Here is a 24,980-nt window from a genome sequence, read left to right as displayed (position 1 = left end):
CTTAAGTGTGTTTTGAATTTTGGCCCCTTGTGCAATTGAGTTGGACATCCCTGCCCTAGGCCATATCATGAGGAAATTCAACATTTCCTTCCACTGCTTCGCGGATGACACCCAGCTTTACCTTTCCTGCAAACCCACCACCTGACCTCAACTCTTGCCTTTCTAAATTAAAATCATGGTTCACTGTCAAATTCCTAAAACTAAACAGCAATAAAACAGAACTACTTCTCATAAGCACCAAATCCACCCTCTCTAAAACTGACTCCTTCTCTTTTTCCGTTGACAAATGCTCGGTTTTCCCTTCCCTCTGGTCCAGAGTCTGGGTGTCATCCTCACAGCACACTCTAGCGTAACTCTCATATAAATAACATCACCCGGTCAGCCTACTTTCACCTGCGCTCCATCAACCGTCTCTGCCCCTCCCTCACCCCACACACAACAGCCACCTTCATCCATAGTCTTGTCACCTCACACCTCGATTACGGCAATTCTCTCCTATAAGGTTTACCTCAAAAGTCCCTCCATAAACTTCAGCTGGTCCACAACTCTGCTGCACGCATCATCACCAAAAACCCTTCTCGCCATCACATCGCCCCTGTCCTCCAGCAACTCCACTGGCTCCCAAGCTACCATAGAATCAATTACAAAATCCTGCTCTACTCCTACATGGCGATTAGTAACCTTGACCCTCCCTACCTCTCCGACCTCCTTCACACTGCCATGCCATCCCGCACCCTCAGATCATCTTCCTCCTTCCATCTCAGGATACCGGCTGCCCGCCTCAGCTCAATCTGGAGCAGAGCTTTCAGCTGCTCTGCCCCCAAGCTCTGGATCTCATTGCCGCCTGACCTTCTGCGACTGGGTCCACCTTCAAATCCGGATACAAAACTCACCTCTTCAGACTTGCCTTTTCTTGCCTTTTCTTGCATAAATTAATGTAGCGTTTCCCATTGCTAAATTGTGGGACAAGGTACCTGCAGCTGAAAATGCAAGGTAGATGTCGTTTTCACCCAACACTAAAATGGGGAGGGATTTGTCTCAAAAACAAATATTTTGAAAATGTACTCAATATATAAAAATCATACGCCTTGATAAAGGCACATGCAAGAATTAAAAAATGGCATATACAGTATGAATCGCAGATATACTTGAGGCTCTCCAAAATACATGATTCACACCAGATTTGTTCTTGTAATGGTACTGGATAATTTGGAAACTTGTCTTGGAAAGTTCTTAAAATGTGGTTGAATTTGGCCAATAAAAATCTCATCTACAACTCTTATACCCTGAGGCAGAGGTTAAGCGACTTGGAGAAGTTAAGCAAAATTCCCCACCCCAATATAGTACAGTGCTCTATTCAACTGTAGGATCCATTTCATGTTTAATGCTTACGTTTTTAGCAAATACGTAATAGATTTACAATCAGTTTATGCCAGATTATTATAACAGTGACGGTAAGTCATTTTAGTTTTTGGACTCGAGACTGGTCTAATCTATAGTCTGTGACACTTTTGTGCCCAGAATATTCTGTCAATAAAACCTTCGAACGATCTGCTTATCAAGTCAAGTCAAGTCATTTTTATTTGTATAGCCCTAAATCACGAAGAGTCTCAAAGGGCTTCACATATTATTACACTATATTACACAGACTATTTTTCAGCCAACGAGAAGAGTAGGTTATTCATATGCTATGGAGTAGAAGTGAGTTTTAAGTTCAGATTTAGACATTTCCACTGAGGTTGCAGATCGGATCTCAGGGGGAAGAGCATTCCACAGCACCGGTGCCCGGATGGAGAACGCTCTCGAACCAGCAGAACACTTCTTTGCTCTTGGGATCACCAGAAGACCGGCACTCTCAGATCGTAGGCTTTGGACCGGGACATAGGGGCAGATCAGATCTGAAAGATAAGAGGGAGCAAGTCCATGTATGATTTTGTATAATACTAAGAGAACCTTGAAATCACATCTAAGGCTAACTGGGAGCCAATGCAGGTTAGCCAAAATCGGTGTTATGTGATCGTACTTTTTTGTCCTAGTTAAAAGCCTCACTGCGGCATTTTGTACCAGCTGAAGAGACTTGATTCTAGACTTCGGGAGACCAGAGAGTAGTGCATTACAGTAATCGAGACGGGAGGTAACAAATGCATGAATTATAATTTCCGCATCCGACAAAAACAGTATTGAACGGATTTTAGCAATGTTACGAAGATGGAAAAAAGCGGTTCTAGTCATTTTCTTTACATGCATTTCAAAGTATAGATCAGGGTCAAATATGACACCTAAATTTTTAACTAAGTCACTCTGTGTGATGTGACATTTGTCAATGTTCACAACAGTTTTTGAGAATAAGTCACGGCATTTAGATGGACCAATGACTAACATTTCGGTCTTTTCAGAGTTAAGACGCAAGAAATTGAGTGACATCCACTCTTTTATCTCAATGAGGCAGGCCTCCAAATTTCCACAGTTTAGTGTGGGAGATTCCTCCAACGGAAGATATAGTTGAGTGTCGTCTGCGTAGCAGTGGAAGCTGATATTGTACTTGCGAATAATATCACCTAATGGAAGCATGTAAATGCTGAAAAGAAGGGGCCCAAGCACTGAACCCTGTGGAACACCGCAGGTAACATTAAAGGGCTCAGATGTCATTTCACCATATTTAACACAGTGCGTCCTATCTGAGAGGTAGGATCTGAACCATGAGAGGACGGTTCCTGAGAGACCAATCCATTTTTCCAACCGTTCTAGTAGGAAATTGTGGTGCACTGTGTCAAAAGCAGCACTAAGATCCAGCAGCAGCAAAAGTGATGAAGCGCCAGAATCCATTGCTAGTAGGAGATCATTTGTTACCTTGATCAGGATCATCTATAATTACTTAAGATTTCTGGATCAAGGTTGGGTCGTTTCAGTGTGGGTTTAATAAAGGCGGACTTAAAAGCTGCTACACCTGAGGAGAGTGATATGTTTATAATATTTTGAACTGAAGGTCCAAGGACGCCAAAAAGACTTTTAATAAGTGAACCTGGGAGCGGGTCGAACTGGCAAGTTGTCAGTTTGGCCGCATTCACCCCCTGTTTGAGATCATCAAGTGACAGTTCACTAAAACCGGACAATTTCCCAGGACAGCCACCCTGTCGTGCATCTGTAGATTTCAGTCCTTTAATAAGTGTTGTATTAATCATTTCTTTAGCAATTTCTTCCTGTATGCATTGAATCTTTTTAGTAAAGTAGACCATTAAGTCATGAGCAGAGTGCGTCGAACTATCTGCGATAGTCTGTTGCCTTGTAAGCGATGCTACAGTGTCAAAAAGGGCTTTGGGATTGTTCTTTTGAGACGCAATCACCTTCGAAAGGTAGGCCGATTTTGCAGAGGCAAGGGCCGCTTTATACTTTAACAAGCTGTCACACCAGGTTTGATGGAAAACCTCAAGCTTGGTAGTGCGCCATTTTCTTTCCAATTTCCTGCATTCTTGTTTAAGGGTTCTAGTTTCATCAGTAAACCAAGGCGTGCGTCTTTTAGGACGTGATTTTAGCTTTATGGGCGCTATTGAATCCAGGACACTAGTCAGGGTGGTATTGAACTCATTCATGAGTGAGTAAATCGAGCCATTGTATGAAGGAAAGGACGCAACTGCTCCAGGAAGGAGTTCGAAGAGCTCAGAAACTGTGCCAGTGCTTATATTGCGTCCGCTAAATCCTTCAGCTTTTTTAACACTACATTTAGCTAGCACCTCAAATGTATCTAAATAATTATCCGAGATAACGGTAGTACATGGTAACACCATAATGTTTGAGGTTAAAACTCCTCGAGTCAGAATCAAGTCTAGCGTGTTTCCATTTCTATGGGTTGGCAAATCAACCAGTTGATTAAAACCAAATGCATCAGAGACCTAAACGCAATAGTAAGTGAACTGAGTGGGGAGTTCATATGAATGTTAAAGTCCCCCATAATTATAATTTTGTCTGCATAGGTTACTAGTTCAGACAAAAGTTCAGCAAATTCGTCTAAGAAAGTTGTGTATGGCCCAGGTGCGCGATAGATAGTTATTACATAAATTGACAATATAGAGGACCGCATCACAAGAGCCTCAAACGCCTTGTAATTATTAGAGGTACGAGGATTAAATTTGAACGATTTTTCAGAAATGAGCGCGACACCGCCACCCTTTTTCAATGTGCGTGCTACATGGCTACTCGCGTAGTAGGGGGGTGAAGCATAATTTAGCGCTAAATACTCATCCGGGCGTAACCAAGTTTCACAAAGACCCATACAGTTAAGTTTATAATCACGAATAATGTTATCAACAAGTAAAGCTTTAGGAGCAAGCGATCTAATATTTAAAAGACCAAATTTTAGCTTTGCTGAATCATTTGACTTAGCTGAAGTCTTTGTAGTCTTTGTAGAGATCTTCAAAAGATGCCGCTGTTAGGGCCGTTCGTGAGCGCTGAGTGTAAAGCGTCGGTTGTCCGGCGAGGAATGAATGGTGGAATTAGTTACATCCTCGCGTCCTTCTTGCTCCTTAGACTTCGCACGCTTCACACATCTACCTGCACGGCAACCACGCTTCTGTTTTCTCTCTTTACGGCGCCGTTGTCGTCGTTTATTGGGAGGAATAGCTGTCCACAAGGATGCCGGATCTCTTTGAAGTTCGCTCGGTATATCATAGGCGGTATAAAAAGTGCCCGAAAAGTCGAAATTTAGACGCCCACCCAACCGAATAAGTTCGTCCCTACTGTAAGTATTTTTGGCCACACATGTGTCCAAAAGTGAAAGCAAAAAAGACAAGAGAACGGCAATAAATAGAAGATTAGCTGGAGAGCAACTAGCCGCAGCATCCATGCGCGCCGCCATGTTGGGTCCCTCTATTATTATTTTTAGCATACCTTCTTGTTATCCGAAATCAAATAAACACCCAGAAAAAGATAAAGACAATTTATAACATTACATTTTTCTTTCTGTTTTGAACCCTGTACTGTATTTTAATTTCTGTATTTGTTTATTTCAGCATGCTTTATATATATTGTTTTAATTTTTATTATTTTCTCATTTAATTTGTTTTAAAATACAGATTTCTTAACTTTAATTTTGTAATTAATTGAGTTATGTTTAATTCAGACTTTTTGGGGCCCTCTGTGGCAGAGTGTCCGATGTTTTTTTTTCTTTAATTTGCCGTGTTAATGGAGTGCTTATTGTGAATCGCTGATGTTATTCTGCTGATTAGATTATGTTTGAAGTGACCAATGGTCATATAAAATGCTCAAGATCTTTTGGAATAATTAATTGTTGTCTTAGAGCAGCTTTAAGCAGAAAATCTCGACCTAAGAGCCAGAGATCCTGAATCGCTGGGGAAACACTTTTTTTTAACTTGGTTTTGTGTAAACCAGTTTTTCTTTCCACATTTACATTGTTCAAAACGAATTGCATCACTTGTGGCTTTCATATTTTGTGAAAAACCAAACTTAAAAGTCATGATATTATGTTTTTCGCTTTTGTAATATATTAAAGGCTCTTTGTCTAGAACTGGGACTTTGCGTTTTATTTTTTCTCCACATTCAAATGATTTATGTATTTATTTGGATAGTTTGAACCTTACTATTAAGTTTTTCTTATTTATGTGTATCTTGTTTTTGACATATTCGTAAACACATAAAATCAATATTCAGCACATTCGAGATTTTCATACAACACTTTGAGCTTTGCTGTGTGAAAAGTCTTTGACAAATGAATTTCGATTTGATGCGAACGTAAAATACATTTGAAAGCATTTTGTACTTTGAAAACGAGATCATTTTACATGTAAAGGAAAATTTAATATTATTCACCTTCGGTGTGACGTGAATTGAGCTGGTACAGTGCAATGAGGCCCACCTGAAGGAAGCTGGAATCCACTACTGGGATTTATATTCCTTCCAAAAAAAAAAAACATTTTTATCCAAAGGTGGTTCAAAGAAGGCTTACAGTGAAAAGCATTTTTCCAAATCAGATCCCTCAAAACAAGGTCTAACAGGGAGGCAGTTGATAGGCACAGTCGTAGTTGAAAAGTCAGGGCTCCTTGTACTCATTGATAGAGCAAAAACATGCAAATAAAACTTAAACATCCATACTTTAAATCCTGCTATATGTTGCAACCCTAGTGAGGATTGACATACACGCGTAGTAAAGACTTAAAAGAGAAAATCAAGATAAAAAGAAAGTCAGGACATGGAAGCAGCCTCGCTAAAAAAACAATCATGTAGACATTTCTTATCGCACTTGCCCCAGCAGACTTTAGGTCAAAAGCTGGATACACTGTGACTGCTTGTTACTCCAAAGCTTCCTCTATTAAAAGTCCACATATGATTCCAATTACATCAGTTTCCCTTGAAAAAAAAATCCCCCCTTATCATATTCAACAAAGGATATCACACTAGATCTCCTTCACAATTCAGAAAATGAGCTGAAAGTGCCCGAGGCTCACCAAGCCTTTATTCAAGAAAATTTGAGTGTAAACCCGGAGGAGGCTAACCCAAGCACTAATTAGGCCTTGTAGGTTTTACTTGTTCAACAAGTGACCTAAATATGCTGCCGGGATAAAAACGAATGTTACGAAAGGTTTTACCAAGACACATCTAGTGACAGTTTTGCTTCGATGGACGCAATGTGGCAGATCATTCACTTCAACCTCCGTCTGACAAGCATTCATTATTTCCTGTCCATCACTTCCAAGAGTTTCCTCGGTTTTCCGCTCCATCAGCTGTCATTCAAACGTCACCCTGGTACGACCTGTCTCTAAATAGACATCAGAGCTTGAGCCTACACAAACACCTCCAATTTTTAAGGTCCGGGCGAGATTCTTCCTCGAGCACCTACTTCACGAGCCCCCGTTTCCTGAGGTGACCCGTTTCCTGTCAAGGCCTATTCCGTGTCTGTGTGATAAATTATTTAGTGCAGTTCAAAGCCTTCATATTTTTTTCTTCAGTCGGTGCTGATTGAAATGATGGTGACGACCTTGAGCAACCAACGAGGACTAGTGCTCGGTTCTATCAAGTCACTACTCCTCAATTAACCTTTCCATCAAGAGCAGAAAAATGTCTATGCATGCTAGAACTGTCACATTTTAAAACGTTTGAACCGTAAGCATTAACACCGTAATTGCTGAATAAAGTCAGAAAATGTACCTTTTTTGATCATTTGCATATTTTTCGTTTTCCAAAAGCAGTTACTTCTTTCTTTTTATTGGTCAATAAAGCATAAAATGGTGAATGTAAAAAAAGGCCTGCATCTAGAAAAGTCCAAACGTCAACCGAAACACCGTAAAAGATGAAAAAGGAAGAGTATTCAAGCGCGTATATAAAATGCATGTACTGGCATGCATATAATGAACAGACTGCAATCAAGACTTTCTTTCAAATCCTGCACCCCACCTTTGAGGTGTGGTTATGTAATTTCAGATGTGTTTTATTTAATGGTCTGAAGTGGCCATAAGCGCCAAATATTCATTTTATGAAAGTCTTTAATCTGAGTGAAATACACAATGAGAGACAGGAAACATCAATTTCAGTTTAATGTTTAACTTTGTAATCAATTTACATTCAATTTATTGACTTCACTTTTTGTAATTCTTACAACCTTTGTAGCTCATTTGTGGATATTCTGTAATAATCCCTTTGAAGGAACTGCTCATCTCTAGCCCTTATTTTGACCAACCTCTCATCTCATAACCAGGATATGAAAACAAACACACAGAGAAAGAAAAGCTGTTCCTCTTCTACTTAATCCGATACAACAGCTGAATTTTTAAACAGCTGTCCAGTAGTTTGCAATGGTGGTACTGGTCCATTTTTTGTTCACCTCTGAAAGGGTCAACATACTGTATATTCATTAACTCATATTTTCAATATAATACTTTAAATAAAAACATTTTCTTTGTGTGTTACAGTGAATCCATTAGGTGGTTTACATTTCACAATCTGGCTTTTTCATTGATTGGTATCTTGTATTGTGTTCTACATTGTGGGTGGCTAAACAATCACTCCACTTATTATAGTAGATGAATAAATGAATGGCCGGATGAATTTGGGCACAGCACTAAAAAGCAGCACCAACCACTAATTAACAAACAACATGGAACAACAAAATATGTGTGCATAAAAAAGATGAACAATACAATAGTATTCGATTTAAACATGCGCTCAAAGGGATTAAGATTAAGATTTTGCAAATCATGGGTTCTTTTTGTGATTTTACCCCGGCGCTAAATAACCCCAACCCGAGGCTTTTTGTTTTACACGGGTGACCTCTTGTGGCTAATAAGCGTACTAAACAACAACATTCGCAGACGCTCTTATTTGTTTTCATTTTTTTAGCCGCTAACACTACTAGTGTTTGTTCTTAAATCCGTTTAAGATAAACAATAGCATTAGTGGCGATAATTATTAATACAATGTTTTACATTCACGCGTTCAATCCCGGCAACGGAAATGGAGGTGTTGTTGCTTAGCAACCGAATGTCTGGGTCATCGCTAACAACTCGCGTGAATTTTGGTACACGTATTTCACGTACTTTCGGTGTACTTCTGTTCTTTTACACACAAATACACAGTGTAAATATTGTTTTCAGCACTATGACAAGCAAGAAAAAAGAAACTACTTTGCAGGTATGACGAACACGTATTTCAATAGCAAAACAAAAATGTTTTTACTCCGAGCCATTGCAGTTTTCACGTTCTTGGCATAATTTCGCCTTTTTCAAACAAAGATTTCAGCCACAAACCAAGAGCAATGGGAGGAGATTCTTGCAATAAAGGGTTTAACTGGTAAGAATTGTGTGTTTTACTCTATTTTATTCCGTGTACTTTTAAAAGCAAAGTACAAGTTTCAAGTGGCACATGACGCGCCTGTGTGCTGTTTCACAGTTAATTGCATGTAATCTGGCGCGCTCTTGCGGTATTTTTGAAAAGTGCATTAATTTTTGTCCCCCTAGTCGTGGACGTGTATCAGCACTGGTGCGGTCCTTGTCGAGCTGTCATCAGCCTCCTGCGAAAAATCAACAACGAACTTGGTGATGATCTATTACATTTTGCCACAGTAAGGATCATTTTTTTTAAAAAGGTGTATCTATTTTAAACAATGTGTGAATATCTTAACAACAGGTAAGTTACACGATGACAGGGGAAACTAAATTAGCAACACTATAATACATTAAAAATGCATTTTCATATAGTTTCAGGGGGAAATATCCTTATATAATCAGAATTAGATTAGCCCTTTTTAAATATATATATATATATATATATATATATATATATATATATATATATATATATATATATATATATATATATATAATTCACAATTTTTATTAAGTTTTTTACAGTTTTCTATACAAAAATAAACTCCAAAACCAACGGACAAGATTTAAACGTCATGTGAAAAAAGAAAAGACAGTATATTTAACAAGGAGTCTGTTGCAATTCACTACGAGGCGTTACAGAGTATGTTTGGGGGGGAAAATTCACAATAGTTATCACATTGCTCATTTGTCACATTCAACTAAATTTTCAAACCGTATTTTTCAATTGTTTATGGCTGGGTTGTCCGGGAGCCTTTAGTGTTTCAAACTTGTCCGAGCGCAGGTACTTTGAAAGAAAATGGTTCCAAGTTGGGCACAACAGTTCTGTCTTTGATTTTGGGAGAGTATATTTCAACCATTTTTACAAAAACATTCAACAACATTTTACCATAAGGGTGCTATTATGGTTAATTCCCACAAAGCAAGTATCAGCGTACCTCTTTCATTGCTAAATTTTCAAAATAAATCATCATTGAGCAGTCTCATTCTGAAAAAAATGATGGAACAAACTAATATCTATTGATTATTTTATATTGTATAAGTTTAATACTAACTTATCTTACATATGGTGCCGTCAAAAAATATTTGCTGCCTTTCAGGTTCTGTGCTGTTGGCATATTTGCGAAGGTTTCAGATCATCACACCAATTTTAATATCACACAGAAACAATCCAAGGAAATACAAAATGTGGTTTTGAAATGTTGATTCCATTTATAAAGGTGAATATATACTACTGTGTCTGCTTAAACTGCCTAGTAGTCATTTAATAAATTTGAGAAGTGGATTTTTTTTGTCTTGATTTGGGTCGCAGCTTGTCATTGGGGTGGAACTGTGGGTCCTCAAGTCAGACCAGTTAAGAACCACTGGGGTTTATTATTTTGAGACAAAAAAAAATAAAAGCCAGAGTGGTATAACAGTAAATACACATCAACCCTGAGTAAAAAAAAAAATCATACACGTCATGCTAAAATACCTGTAATAACTTAATCACTGTATATTTTTTTATTTAAAAAATAGTGTGAAAATAATCAAAGTAGAAAACGCACAGTTTTATTATGTTACTTCCAGGCAATGTCCTCCAGGCTGTGCAGAGAGTAGGCAATGATTATCTGGGCTCTATTGGTGACTCGCTGTATGTTTTTTCTGTCTGCTGCCGTGCTCCCAGCATATCACACTGTTCATCAAGAAATATGGATATGGGTCACAATACAGAAATAAGTGTGCACCCATACTTTGGGTAAAACACTCAAAAGTCACAAAGGAATGTCGAAAATGCCTTGTGTTTGTGTGTGTATAGGCCGAGGCAGACAGTATTGATGCTCTGGAAAAGTATCGAGGGAAATGTGAGCCCACCTTTCTTTTCTATGGGGTGAGTCAGATCTTCTTTAAAGCTTCTTGGTGTTATTTTTTTATGTGTGTGAGTGTGTACGTGTGTGCCAAAGCTGACGGCTGCATTGATGATGAGAGCAAGAGTGAGCAAGGGAGAAAAGAGAAGGTCTTTTTTGAGGGGGGGCTGTGGTAGATTGCATTCACTCATTGTGTTCAGCTTCGTTGACAAATGTATGTATTGGAGAGTGGCATTTATTCATACACAGTAAGATAACCAGTGTCAATTTCACACTTTGTAGAGAGGGACCACATGCTTACTGAGTTAGTGTTAAAATTGACTATGTCATAAATTAACACTGGTTATAGTCTTAATTTAACACTTGAGAACAGTTCACATATACAAGTAGTCTTATATTCATAAATTGCACCAGTAATATAATTCATTTAACACTTAAAGAGTACATTCTAACACTACCTGATAAGTTTGTTACTATTGGACGAGTGCAAAGGAGATTTCATCATTTGAAAATAGCAAACAACAGTTAGACCAAATGAGGAATGGGCATCACATGAAATCTCCTTTGCACTCGTCCAATGGTAACAAACTTATCAGGTAGTGTTAGAATGTACTCTCTAACTGTTGTTTGCTATTTTCAAATCAAATTAAATTTATTTTGAAATCACTTCTCAGTAATTTGCCTTTTGTAGTGCCGCATAAAACATTCAGTTTACAATAAGACCAAAAAATCGCCTCCTTGATCCCCAGCCAACAACCGAAACACCAAATACACAGACATACTCAATGGTTGTGATGCAATAAAATTAAAATTAAAAGTAATCAATCTATAATGTGATTTTGGCAAGGCACGGACTAACCATACGAGGAAAGGGACCTGAGGGAGGCTTTTCCACACTGACAGGGATGGCAACAGATGGCCTCGGGATTTTCTGCCATTGAACCGCACCCCTTTGACTGTTGCATCATTGTTGTTATTGGCCTATCTTGTTGCTGTTCTTTAAATTTCACACCATCTGTGTTTTTGTATTCCTGACGATTCATTGTACGAATGAACTTATGCATAAACTTTGCAAGAACTTTTTAGTTTTTAGTGCCAGATGTTTCCGGTGACGTGATCACACTCTTTCGGTAACAATGGCGATCATCTTTTTTTAAATTTATTAATATATATTTTTTTTTAATGTCTGTTGAAGCATTAACTGTCTGCACTTCCATCCATATATTTGCTTCTCTCACCACACTGCTTCACTTGCTATATAGAGCTACCTACACACTTTCTTTGCTGGATATAGGAAGCAACACAGAAAAAATTGGGCTTCCTCGATGCGTGGACAAAGATCTTGTCAAATCCCTCTCTGCAATCTAAAGGTGATTTATCATACAGAACCTCTTCCCAGAGGCTTGATACATACTGATGACCCGCGACAAACTCATTATAATGGTTTATTAAAATTAAAAAACACAAACATTTTGGCACACAGGGACAATGCTTTTGAAAACGTATTTATACGTTATGGCATTGAATGAGTTAACTGAGTTTTGCAGGGTGGCGAGCTGGTGGCAGTGCTGCGGGGTGCTAACGCGCCTCTTCTTCAGAAGATAATCGTTGAGCAACTGGCAAAGGAAAAGTCAGTGTTGGAGCACGGCAGTCAGCGGAAAGTGGTAACCTGAACTCAGACCCAAATTGATTTGGGCAACAATATGAGAACTGTATTAGTAATTTTATCACAAGCCTGTAGTAACTTAATTAAAGCGTATCGTATTTTCTGCACTTTAAGGTGCACTGGATTATTAGACACACATTCCTGAAAATTGTCTTCTGTGATTTATTCTTTACATACAAGGCATTCTGGACTATTAGGCACATTGAATCGAAACTACAGTAAGCGCTACGGTTGCATTGAAAAAACCCTAAAAAACATTAAATTTCAGATAATTTAATTTATAGAACACAAATTAATATTAAGACATCTGGTTTCACAACTAAAATCATTTTAGCAACAGACACCTATCATATCATTTTATGTTTTTCAAAGGCAGTACAGTTACCTTATGCAGTATAAATTAACAAAATTTCAAACAAGAGTACGTAATTTTATGCAAAACGTTACCATAAACCAAAATATGAATTCAAGTAATCAGAACATGTTTTATACTTACGGACATTTGTCCAAAGCAACAATAAAACAGGATGAGTGTTCAAGTTGGCGTATGAGCTGCTGTCGAACTTCTCTTTTGTTTCCTCTTAGCAACAAACAATTCCAATGTTAACCACAAGAGGGCACTCAAAGGTCACCTTGTAAGTTTCCCAAAGGCAGAACAGTTACTATATGCAGTATCATTAAATTAAAACTATACATTTTCAATTTTAGCCACTGTATTTTCGGTGTATAAGGCGCACCAGATTATAAGGCGCATTTTTCACATTTTTAGCCAACTTGGTGATTTATGGAGTGTACCACGCAGGTAGTGGATAAAGAGCTGGTCCGTTATGAGAAGATTGAAGAGCATAGGAGTCATCAGAGTCTAGAAGATGGAGAAACTCTGATAGGTGCAGTGGAAAAAAATATGTTCTTGTGAACTTGTAATAATCTTAACATTTTCAACTGTTCTTTGATATCATTCATCAGTTCCTGCCAGCAAGTCTTACACTGTGGCCGTCATCAAACCCGACGCTGTAGCGCATGGCAAGGCGAATGAAATCATTATGAGGGTACACGAGGACCAAGACTGCCTGTACTTGGCCTAAACTCTTGATGGAAATGTGTTTTTCTGCTGTCATGTAGATACAAGACGCAGGCTTTGAGATCTTGGCCCAAGACCAACGGACTTTGACTGAGGCCCAAGCACGAGAATTGTATGAGCACAAAGGCAAAGAGGTACTAGGGTGATAAATATATAGTTTAGTAGAGGGGTTGGGAACCTTTGGCTCACGAGCCATGTACGGCATTATTTTATGAGAACATATGGCTTGGAGATAAAACTTGCCTCATGTGCTTTGGCCTGAGGTGTTCCAAGGTACTGATTTTTGTTACATACGAAGCTTAAGCCCCACTGAATCGAACCATGGTTCAGTGCAGTATACTGTATATAGGGCACACTTTAAACTACAGTCAGGGTGTCACACTAACATACCCTGTTTTGACAGAAGATCGCCAAGAAACCTTTTATGGAAGCTCATTAAACTATGTATTTTCACTGTTGAGATAGTTGATGATGATTGCAAATACCTGAAAACGCCAGCAAATCACTTACAGCAATTTGATTGGGTGAACAGTAGAGGTGGGCGGATCACTACGCACAGTTCAAGGCACTCAATTCTCTCTCTGTCCGGGGTAAATACGACAATATCCTTATCGTTGTGTCATTTTTACAAAAACGTTTGCTCACACCTTGTTTTGAAACCCTTATTTATGACAAAAATGATGGCGGAAATGAGCTTCAACACTTTGCGGTAACTTCGGAGAGGAGACAAATGTTAAGTGGTATATTTATATTCATATGAGACACAGGGTCTTGTGTTATATTTATTTCATAGAGTCGATCAAATCATCAAATTACAGTTAAATTCAATGCGCTGAAGAATGAGCCTTTGTTTTGGGTGTTTTTTGTTTTGTTCTTTTGTTTTTTTAATTTTGTCTTAATATCTAGTGTGTGGCTCTTTCAATAAAATGTCTGTAACATTTTTGCTCTTATCTCTCTTTCCGACCAAAAGGTTCCCAACCCCTGGTTTAGTAGATACTCAAAGTAAAGAGACTTAAATGTTTTTTGAGCTTGCAAGGAGAACAAGAGATGACTGTACAAAAACCCCCAAGATGCACAAATGTGTAGTTAATCACAATTCAGAATACAGGGCAAAAATGCAAATCCTTGGAGTAGCCTAACCGTAAAAGAAGATACAGAAGGGGCTACTGTATTTCTATCTTTACATTTAACTGTTAGTTGGGAAGGTATAACTGTATTCAAAAACATGACCATCCAAGTTTCAAAGTTATTTTGGGATGGAAGGAGATTATATGGATTGCTTCAAATCTAAATATTTTATACAGGTGCGCAGAGATTCTATATTTGAACAAATCAAAGACAGAAATGTATCTCAGAACGAATAAAGGTAGAATGTAGTATAGGTCAGCTCTAATAGTAGTCACATCCAGATTATGAAAAGGCGTTCTGACTATTGTGAAATTCGGTGCCCCAGTCAAAACCTTCTCCCACCCCCATCTGAGTATGTTTTACATGTGTATTTGTTAATATCCTTTATTATCAAAGTGCATAACTTTAATGAGAAGGAATTCAAGAATAAAATACACAAAAATATATAAGTGTAACAAATTATATTTTTTTCTAAGTCTCTATATAATACTGCCCTTTGTTTTTTTTAAAGGGACACTGTGTAATATTTGACTACTAGATGTCTCTGTATTGTGCAGTGCAACCAAAATCTATTGCTACAAAGCACAATGAAGAAACTACGGAGACTCAGTGACCAAATTGGACTATTTTACTTACTCCCTGCCTTGTTTGACTCTCCAGCATCCAAACATAAAGTTTTCGTGTCTTAGGGTACCCATAGCAGCAAGATGGTAGACATTTATGTCAGCTCCTTCTAGGTGAGGCTTATGCAATGTAAAATGAATACAACTTTGGCCAAAAGTGTCAATGATGTAAACAGTGCTAATAGTCAAAGTAAGGTACAACAGTGCGCAAATACAACAAATAATCATGGGATTCTAAGCAAACTACATCGTAAATGCCCATTAGTAAAAACCAGTATTGGGAATAATGACATTATAAATAACACTGTTTCTTTTTCAGCAATGGTAATATAACTCTTGTTTTTTGTTGGCCTTAAAAAAATCTGAATCGTGTAATGCACAGCCCTTTGAGGCTTCTTGTGAATAAGGGCTATAAAAATAAACTTGACTTGATCTTTTTTTTGTAGATTTATAAATATTTTAATATTTCATGTATTTCTCAATGTTTGTGTTTTTATAAAAATGTAAGTTTATTCTTTTTCTTTTATCTCTATTTTTCCTTTTGTTACTGAATTTTTTATTTTTTATTTTTTCATTTCTGTCTCATTTCCTGATTTTTCATCCCTCTTAAGTCATTCTGGGCATAATGTTTCATGATAATCGGTAATGTAGAGATTAAAGCAACAAAACCAACCTAAAGGGACATTTAGGACCCAAAAGGCTCTTTTAAGAGAGCCAAAAAAGACGATTCTCTAAAAATATTCTGATACCCCATTTCTAAAAGTAAACTTTGGTCAAAGACGTCACCGTGGATTTTCGTATTTGTTTGGAAAATTTCAAATTCTTTGACATATAACTTCTTTCTAAAGTATTGGGAATCATTACTTTCCCATGTAAATAGTTACTTTAACTATTGAGTAGTTCAGTTACCAACACAGTTACTTTTGGAAGAAATAGTGAGTAACTATATGTGAGTAACTTATTACTTTTTAAAAATAACATGCCCAACACTGGTAAAAACAGAACCACATTCTTCATTGGAAGCAAGCAGAAGTAAGACAAATCCGGACAAAAAATAAATGATTTACTTACTGGGTGGAAAACAATGACAATTTTTAAGCTTTAATGCTGTGTATCAAATATCTTTACAATTAAGTTCTCAGTCACTTTTGCAGCTTAGGAGTTAACATGTAAGTCATTTATTGTGTTGAATTTGGCTGAACAGATGGATTTTTGTTCTTTTTATAATACATTTGCATATCACAACCCATTAAAAAATACTATTCAATGTTTTTCTTATATCCTATTTTCCAAAGAAGATTTACTCTACAGTATATCTACTCATTACCTAAGACATTTTTTTTCATTTGCAATTTTGTCTGGGTATGATTTTAGAGCAGTTATTGTGTCCATTTTTCTGGTCCCCACTAATAATCTGAAATGGCTGGCAATGAAAAAGTCAGATGTTTGGTAGCTTTTGGCCGTGTGGGACATGGCTAAAAAAGTTTTGGGCGGTGAAGCAGTTTAACCATGTGACATCTGCTGAATAACTATGCCAAAGCAACATGAGGTTTTATATTGAATGACATGGCAAAGGATTGCAATGCTTATCGGTATAATCTCATTTGACAGAGCCAAGATAGTTGAATAGCGAATGGAGTCGAATTTGCAGCCTGCATACTCACATTTGTGTCCACTTCAGCACATCTTACACAGCAAAAGGCAACTCGAGGTGATATTGGTAATATGAATTTTAAGTAAACATACAATTGGGAGGGGAATTCCCAAATCCTTAAATCTGTCTGCACTTAACTCCACATCTAAGCTTGTACTTTTAATTTCTTTATAAGGAGCTTACAGGTATATCCGGCTTGCTCAGCAAAATCATTTTGCTTTGCTAGCAATAACAATCTAATGAGACACAATTTTATAGTGGTTTGAGCATTACTAAACATGTTACTGCTATTGTTTTCTGAATTATTGAATTATGCTCACCACTAGGGTTGTAGGGACACCATTTCCTGTGGTTTGTCTTGGGCAAGTACAGCCTGGTGGCGCGCATCCTTATCTTGGCCAACAAATGTTTCCACTTGGCCTTGAACCGGGGACTTTTCACATGTTAGGCGAATTTTCTATAGCGCAAGTAAGATACTATACGTTATTAAAAATACATTTCAGGTGAATTTATTCAATAGAAATTATTTTTATCTTTCCAAAAAATGTAGTCTAAATTTTTGTTCTGGCAGTAACTTACACGTTTAATACTTTAAACTATTATATTGTCACTAATGTTTATTCGGTGGCTTTTTGGCAGCACAAAAAGAACATTAAAAAAAATAACAAAACAAAATATTTGCACTCAATCGGCTCTACAATACGATGATGCAACACATAACTAGGGAGTAGACTGAAAAAGAAACTCTTAGGTGCCAACCCCCATTTTAATTTATCTTGCAGGCAAGACACATTCAAAATCAAAACAAGATAAACACAACCCCATCAAAATGTCATTTCAGGCTTGCAATTATACAGCTAACGCTTCTTGTAACATGTCATATTTTAAAAGACCTGTTAATTTTCTTAAAGCATATTTATCAAAGATGAATCTAGAGGGACGAAAGCATGAACAACTTGGGTGCCAAGGTGCTTAACTTGTATGTGTTTGGGCATTTGCGTTGGCCATGGCCAATTCGTTTGTGTTTTTTGCTACTTTTTTCCTTTCTTCTTTTGTTTGTTTTTGTGTATGTGTTTGTCTTGCTGTCAGTCATCCCTCTTGAGGGATATAACCAGGATAGATAGATAGATAGATAGATAGATAGATAGATGGATAGATGGATATATGAATAGATATTTATCAAATAAATTTATATATATATATATATATATATATATATATATATATATATATATATATATATATCAGGGAAGTTTTTAAGACCATAATCTGAATCTCAACTGGCCTGACTTGAAGACCCACCATTCCACACTAATGACAAGCTGTGACCCCCCCAAAAAAATCCACTTCTAAAATTTTTATCGAATTGAATTATTTTGCAGTTTAAATTAGACATATTAAAATATATTCACATTGTAAGAAAGTGATTTTGAGAGCAGTTGACTACCTGCAGGCCAGTAATGGGTATCCTTCGATTATCTCCCAACTCCGCCTTAACCTCTTCCCGGACCAGATAACAATTCACGGAGCGTTACGCTCTACTTCATTAGAATCCGATTTAATTGATGAATTTATTTCCATTGTAACGATTTGCTGAAATACTAACTTTAGCTGTAGCAGTGCTTCACAGTTTGTTTTGTCTGGACACATTGACTTGTGTGTCCGACCACCCCAGGTGTTTGACTGACAACATAAATCAGACTTTCACAGTCGCGCACACAGTCACGCCCACCTAAAACCAAAAACCCTCCCGACCTTCCCCCGCGGTAGCCTTTGCTTTCTGCTATATGCTGCAGAACGCAATGCACAATGCGTTGATATATATGACAAAAAAATAATTTAATTCAAAATCTGTGAAGTATCGAAACTGCCAAAAGTAAACCGCAATACAGCAAGGGATTACTGTACTTGCTGTCCAATTAAGATGACATCACAGTTGTCAGTGGCACATCATGGATTACTTGTCTCCTGAGGAAGGAATGTGATTGGTCCTAGACCCAGGGCCAAATGTGGTGTCATTTTCTATCAACAGCAATGGATAGAACAGGTCAATTTTGTGGCTTAATATGTATTCTAGTCTGAACTTCGTGATGAATTTAATAAACAGGCATATAGCATATCATTTGAATATCAGACAAAATTCAAATAACCTAAACAATATCCCAAATTGTAATACTGTATTTGAATTGAGTGTTTTTGCATTTCTTTTTCTGTTATTATTTTATCTTTAGGATTGTTTTGAAGACCTAGTGCATTTTATGTCCAGCGGGCCCTCATACATATTAGTTCTGTCTCGGCCCGAAGACTCATCGGACGTGGTTCAGGACTGGCTCCATTTCATCGGACCCGCCAACATTGACCAAGCTAAGCGAGAACACCCAGAAAGGTCAGAAGACTTCAATGATTTATTTAAGTCCAAAAATATCTGTGTTCATCTAACCTAGCTAATTTTTGGTGTAGTGGTGTGCCATAATTTTTTTTACACGATTAAATACAGGGGTACCTCTACATACGAGCTTAATTTGTTCCAGGATCATGCTGACATCTCATATACCTTATGTAATGAGCAAATTTTCCCGGTATGAAATAATTCAAAAGCATCCAAGTTACTCTAAATAGCTAAAACACATCTTCCCAATCTCTAAAACACATTCAACACAGACATACGTTTCTGTTCAGCACAATTTATTATTTTACTTTTATTCATTTTTTGTCGGTTTCCGTTTTTATTTTTTGCTTTTTTTTGCCCTTTCAGCTGGACTCGCAACACTTTCCCTTTCCAAAGGTTTTTAGAAAAAAAAGTATCCAAGAAGGTTTGTCTCTGTCTCCCCTTTTAAATATTATGGAATTGTCTAAGGCAGGGGTGTCAAACTCATTTTGGCTCAGGGGCCACATCATCACAAAGCCTTTTTTTGGAGTTTCACAATAAAACAAATGTTACTTTTTTTTTCTTTCCCCAATATTCATTAAGATTTCTTTTCTTCTGTTTATCAACTGTGCGTTTGTAAAAAAAAATACAAATAAAACAACAATTGGATTCATTTCCACTTCAGTTCATTCACCTGTAGACTGGAAAGTGACAAAAAATAGTGTACAAACATTTATTTGAATGATTGATTTAATGATATAAAAGTCTTTCTTTTTTTAATGAAAATGCTTACCTGATTATGGTAACCTTGCTGTCAGATTTCATATCTACATCCCCTAGCAAAAAATATGGAATCACCAGTCTTGGGCAAGCCCTCACTTAGACATTTTATTCTATAGAAAAAACTTAGACCAGAAACATGAAACAATGGTAAGGTCTTTCCAAAGTGCATCATATTAGCATTCAGAAACACTAATAGACATTGAGAATAAACATTGCAATGGTCAGTAGATGTTAATTGTATAGAGCAAGTGCAGGGAATTAAATATGGAGTCACTCAATTAGAGAAAGAATGGAATCAGTGCATTTTGAGTAGAAAAGAAGGACACACTGAGTCCATTTCCTTTCCTTAATTGGGCACCTATCTTAGATTAAGTCTGCTTGTTATTTAGCAGATAAAAACAGTGCAGTTATCATACCTTGGGGGGCTCCTGGACTAGGTGGATTGGCTAGAGTCATGGCTCCATCAAGAAGATGTCTTTTGGGACCAAAGACAGGATTGTCAAACTTCTTGACGAAGGTAACTCTACTCGTATGGTTGCCAAAGATGTGGGCTGTTCACAGTCAGCTATATCGAAGAATTGGACCGAGTAAAAACAGCATGGGAAGATTGTTAAAGTTAAGCATACTGGTAGGCCAAGGAAGACATCTCAGCATCAAGACAGACAACTAAAGGCCATATGTCTTGAAAACAGAAAATGCAAAACGCGACAAATGAAGAGAAAGTTTGAGTCAATGTATGTGACAGAACCGTGCAAAATTGCCTAAAAGAAATGGGATTTTCATATTGGAAAGCTAAAAGGAAACAATTGTTGACGCTTAAACACAAAAGAACAAAAAATCCAGGAACGTTTCCTCAGCACAACCAACACCAGGGATATGTGGAAAGGCATTCGGGCCATCACCAGTTACAAGCCAACCACCGCCCCAGTGCAGAACACTAGCATGGACTTTCTGAATGACCTCAACAAATTCTTTGGAAGGTTCGAGGCACAAAACGGCACCCCTGCAGCGAAAGCGGTTCCAAATCAGGACGAAAGAGCACTCCACCTGGACTCATCTGACGTGAGGAAGACCCTGAGAAGGGTCAACACAAGGAAGGCTCCAGGCCCGGACAACATTCCGGGGCGGGTACTTAGGGAGTGCGCCGATCAGCTGGCTTGTGTACTAACAGACATTTTCAACACCTCGCTAGACCAAGCCAAAGTACCATCATGCTTCAAATTTGCCAACATCATCCCAGTGCCAAAGAAACCCCAGATCTTATCACTCAACGATTACCGGCCCGTTGCACTGACTCCTATCATAATGAAGTGCTTTGAGAGACTGGTTAAAGAACACATCACCTCCAGTCTCCCCTCCTCATTCGACCCCTTTCAGTTTGCCTACAGGACAAACCGCTCCACCAGGGATGCCATCTCCTCTGCGCTTCACCTGAGCCTGACACATCTAGAGGAGAAGAACACCCATGTGCGGATGCTGTTCCTGGACTTCAGTTCAGCATTCAACACCATCATCCCACAACATCTGGTAGACAAAATGAGACTCCTGGGTTTCAACACCCCCCTGCGGAACTGGCTGCTGGACTTCCTCTGTGACAGACCCCAATCAGTGCGGATAGGTCAGAACAGTTCAGATGTCATCTACCTCAGCACGGGCTCCCCCCAAGGCTGCGTCCTAAGCCCCTTGCTGTTCACCTTGATGACACACGACTGCGTCCCTAGGTCCGCCACAAACCACATCGTGAAGTATGCTGACGACACAACAGTGGTGGGCCTCATCAGGGATGACAACGACCTGGCCTACAGAGAGGAGGTGGAGCAGTTGGTGGGCTGGTGCAGGGACAACAGCCTGGTCCTGAATGTCGACAAAACTAAAGAGATCATTGTCGACTTTAGGAAAAACCAGCCCAACCATGCCCCACTTTGCATCAACAACAAGGCTGTGGAGGTTGTCAGCAGTATCAAGTTCCTAGGGGTGCACATTACAAACAAACTCACCTGGTCCGTGAACACTGCATCACTGGTTAAGAGGGCACAGCAGCGCCTGTACTTCCTGCGGAGGATGAGGAGAGCCCACCTGCCCCCACCCTCCCTCATTACATTCTACAGGGGCACCATAGAGAGTATCCTGACCAGCTGTATCTCTGTGTGGTGTGGAGGCTGCAGCGCTACCGACTGGGGTAGTGTGAGGAGGGTAACGAGGACAGCAGAGAAAATAATCGGGACTACACTTCCCTCCATTCAGGACATTGGCCAGAAGCACTGCCTATCCCATGCTAAAAACATTACCGGGGACCCCTCTCACCCCCATCATGGACTGTTCACTCTGCTAGCCTCTGGGAAGAGGTACTGCAGTGTGCGGTGCAGGACCACCAGGCTCCGAAATAGTCTAGTCCCCCTGGCCATTAGACTGTTAAATGGTCAATCTAACATATAGTTAACTTAAATCTAAACGGCTGCTAATCTGACTTTTTGCACTACTGGCAGTTTTTTTTTTATAGCTTGCCACTCCTTGCACATTGCTCTCTGCACTATTGTAATTACAGCGTTATTGTTACAGTGTTAATGTTACTGTGTACCTGACTTGTTAACCTGACTGCCCATTTTGCACATCTGGTTAGCTACTCTTCTTGCACTATCGGCACTATGGAAAAATACTATACGTAGCCAAAATACAATACAACATTATTTATATCTGTACATTCAAGGAAACTGTGGGGGTCAGATGCATCGACATTTCGTTCTGTATACACGTGTACTAGAATGACAATAAAGTAGATCTGAATCTGAATCTGAAAACTGCAATGGGCTAAGGAGAGGCAATCATGGACTGTGGATGACTGAATGAAGGTTATCTTCAGTGATGAGTGATCTGCATTGGACAGGGTGATGATGCTGGAACTTTTCTTTGGTGCCATTCCGGTGAGATTTACAAAGAAGACTGCCTAAAGAAAATATCAAAATTCCCACAGATATGATATGATGATGATGATGATATGGGGCTACATGTCAGGCAAAGGCACTGGAGAAATGGCTATGTCAAATCTCCAATAAATGCACAATTTTACATTGAAATTTTCGACTGCTTTCTAATTACTTCAAATAATGTTTGGAGATGATGAACTAATTTAATGCATCATACCACAGAGCAAAATCTGTGAAAGCATTCCTTGGAGAAAGACGCTTCCAGTCAATGTCATGGCCTGCAAATAACCTAAAACTCTAACCGAATGAAAACCTGTGGTCGAAATTGAATAGCAGTCGGATTGAGTACTTGTCCAAAACTGATGATTCCATACTTCGATGTTGGACGCTTTGAGATCGCCATATAGACGAGATACAGCAGTGCTTTACTCGCGGTCGGAAATTCACACGCGGTTGGCCTCGTGAAAAAGTTTTGCGCTGCCCAAATCTTTAGACCACGTGTTAACCGCGTGCGGCACACGAGGTAATGACGCGGAAATGACGCGGAACGACGTGCTCTGGCCGCGGCCAGGGCGTGGTTACACATGGGTAGGACGCGAAATTTCAGTGGGTAATCGTGGGTGGAGCACGGTCATAGCATGTTCTGCGCCTGTATTGCGGTGTTATTACGTGAAATTAGCGTGTTACGCGTGCGACGGTCAAACGCCTTTCTCCGTGTATATACAGCGCGATTTGCCGAGCACACGTCAGTTGTGCTCGATACGTCATGTGGTGAACATGGATCCCCCTCACCGTAGTGACCTCGTCTTAATCCATTTCTATTTCTTGACATTTCTTTTCATTTCATAACAAGATAATAAAATAAAAATGAAAAACTATTACAATAATAACATATTGGCTTCTTCGGTGCCATAGCTTAAAATCTTGATCTTCACGGGACTGTGTCTTGAGCGGTTATGATTTCTACAGCCCGGTGTTATGCCGAGAAATGCATCCCTGCCGAGATTTGCATCCCCTCGCGACTACAACCACTTTTACCTCGTTTTATCTCACTTTTAGGGAATGTAATGGCGAACATATAACCAAATCCACTTCGTCTTGCATTTGTTGGGAATGTAATACAACTTAAACCATTTTGAGAACTGTTATGCACTCTACCGTAAAGCTTATTATGCACAAATGAGCTTTATGGTAGAGTGCATAACAGTTTCAATACGAGCAATTTGAAAAGAAAAAGGCAAAATAAACATGTTACCTGCTCAAAATTGATTTGTATACGGCGTGCATTACCGTTCGATTACATTCACAACAAATACAAAAACGGAATGGTTTAAGTTGTATTACATTCCCAACAAATGCAAGACGAAGTGGTTTTGGTTATATGTTCGCCATTAAATTCCCTAAAAGTGATATAAAAGTGAGATAAAACGAGGTAAAAGTTGTTGTAGTAGCGAGGGGATGCAAATCTCGGCAAGGATGCATTTCTCGGCATAACGCCGGCTCGGCAGCTTTTATACCCGTGGTCCACACGAGAAAATGACGTGGAAATGACGCGATGAGGAAGCGGAACAGTCGCCGGCGTCTGTTTTGCGGGCATACCACCGATGAACAGCGGGTTGGCCAATTTTGCGCATTTTCCATTGCGGGCAACCACGGGCAAAAAAAACCCACATAATTTTATCTGCGATACAGACGCAAACGGCTGTGTGACCGGGCCCTAACGACTTTTAAAGGCAATTTTCAAATGTCTCCAGTATCATTAAAATTAAAAAAAAAATGCGAATCATGTATTTTGCAGAGCCACAAATACATCTGCGATTTACATTTGAAATTTTTAATTGTGCCTGTGCGTTTATCTTGATGTGTGATTTTTAGATCAGAGTAAATCCCTCAATATATTTGTTTTTGATCTCTTCTCATTTAGATATTGGGTAAAAATCACAGTAATATGTAGCTTACATTTTTAGCTGGAGGAAGTTCTTCCCATTATAATTTACCACTGGGAAACGATACCTTAACTTTTTCCATGCCCCATGATAAATATCCGTATTTAATATGTAAACCTAACACTAATA

General features: G+C 38.7%; 1 protein-coding gene across 1 annotated transcript in view; it reads left to right on the top strand.

Moving 5' to 3' along the window:
- Nucleotides 1–8,506: 8,506 nt before the first annotated feature.
- The window catches only part of nme9 (NME/NM23 family member 9), a 33,465-nt gene continuing 16,991 nt past the window's right edge, over nt 8,507–24,980 (top strand). Inside the window, exons 1-9 of the mRNA XM_088352573.1 lie at nt 8,507–8,637; nt 8,739–8,796; nt 8,964–9,067; nt 10,630–10,701; nt 12,226–12,342; nt 13,147–13,231; nt 13,311–13,393; nt 13,467–13,559; nt 19,062–19,216. Of these exons, the coding sequence (XP_088208699.1) occupies nt 8,605–8,637; nt 8,739–8,796; nt 8,964–9,067; nt 10,630–10,701; nt 12,226–12,342; nt 13,147–13,231; nt 13,311–13,393; nt 13,467–13,559; nt 19,062–19,216 (800 nt within the window). The 5' untranslated portion in view covers nt 8,507–8,604. The remainder of the gene's footprint in view (nt 8,638–8,738; nt 8,797–8,963; nt 9,068–10,629; nt 10,702–12,225; nt 12,343–13,146; nt 13,232–13,310; nt 13,394–13,466; nt 13,560–19,061; nt 19,217–24,980) is intronic.

This window comes from Urocampus carinirostris, chromosome 14, assembly GCF_059441175.1.
Source record: "Urocampus carinirostris isolate Australia breed hairy pipefish chromosome 14, RoL_Ucar_1.0, whole genome shotgun sequence".
Lineage (NCBI taxonomy): Eukaryota > Metazoa > Chordata > Actinopteri > Syngnathiformes > Syngnathidae > Urocampus > Urocampus carinirostris.
Note: the sequence above shows the minus strand (reverse complement) of the source record. Positions and strands in the feature narration are given on the sequence as shown.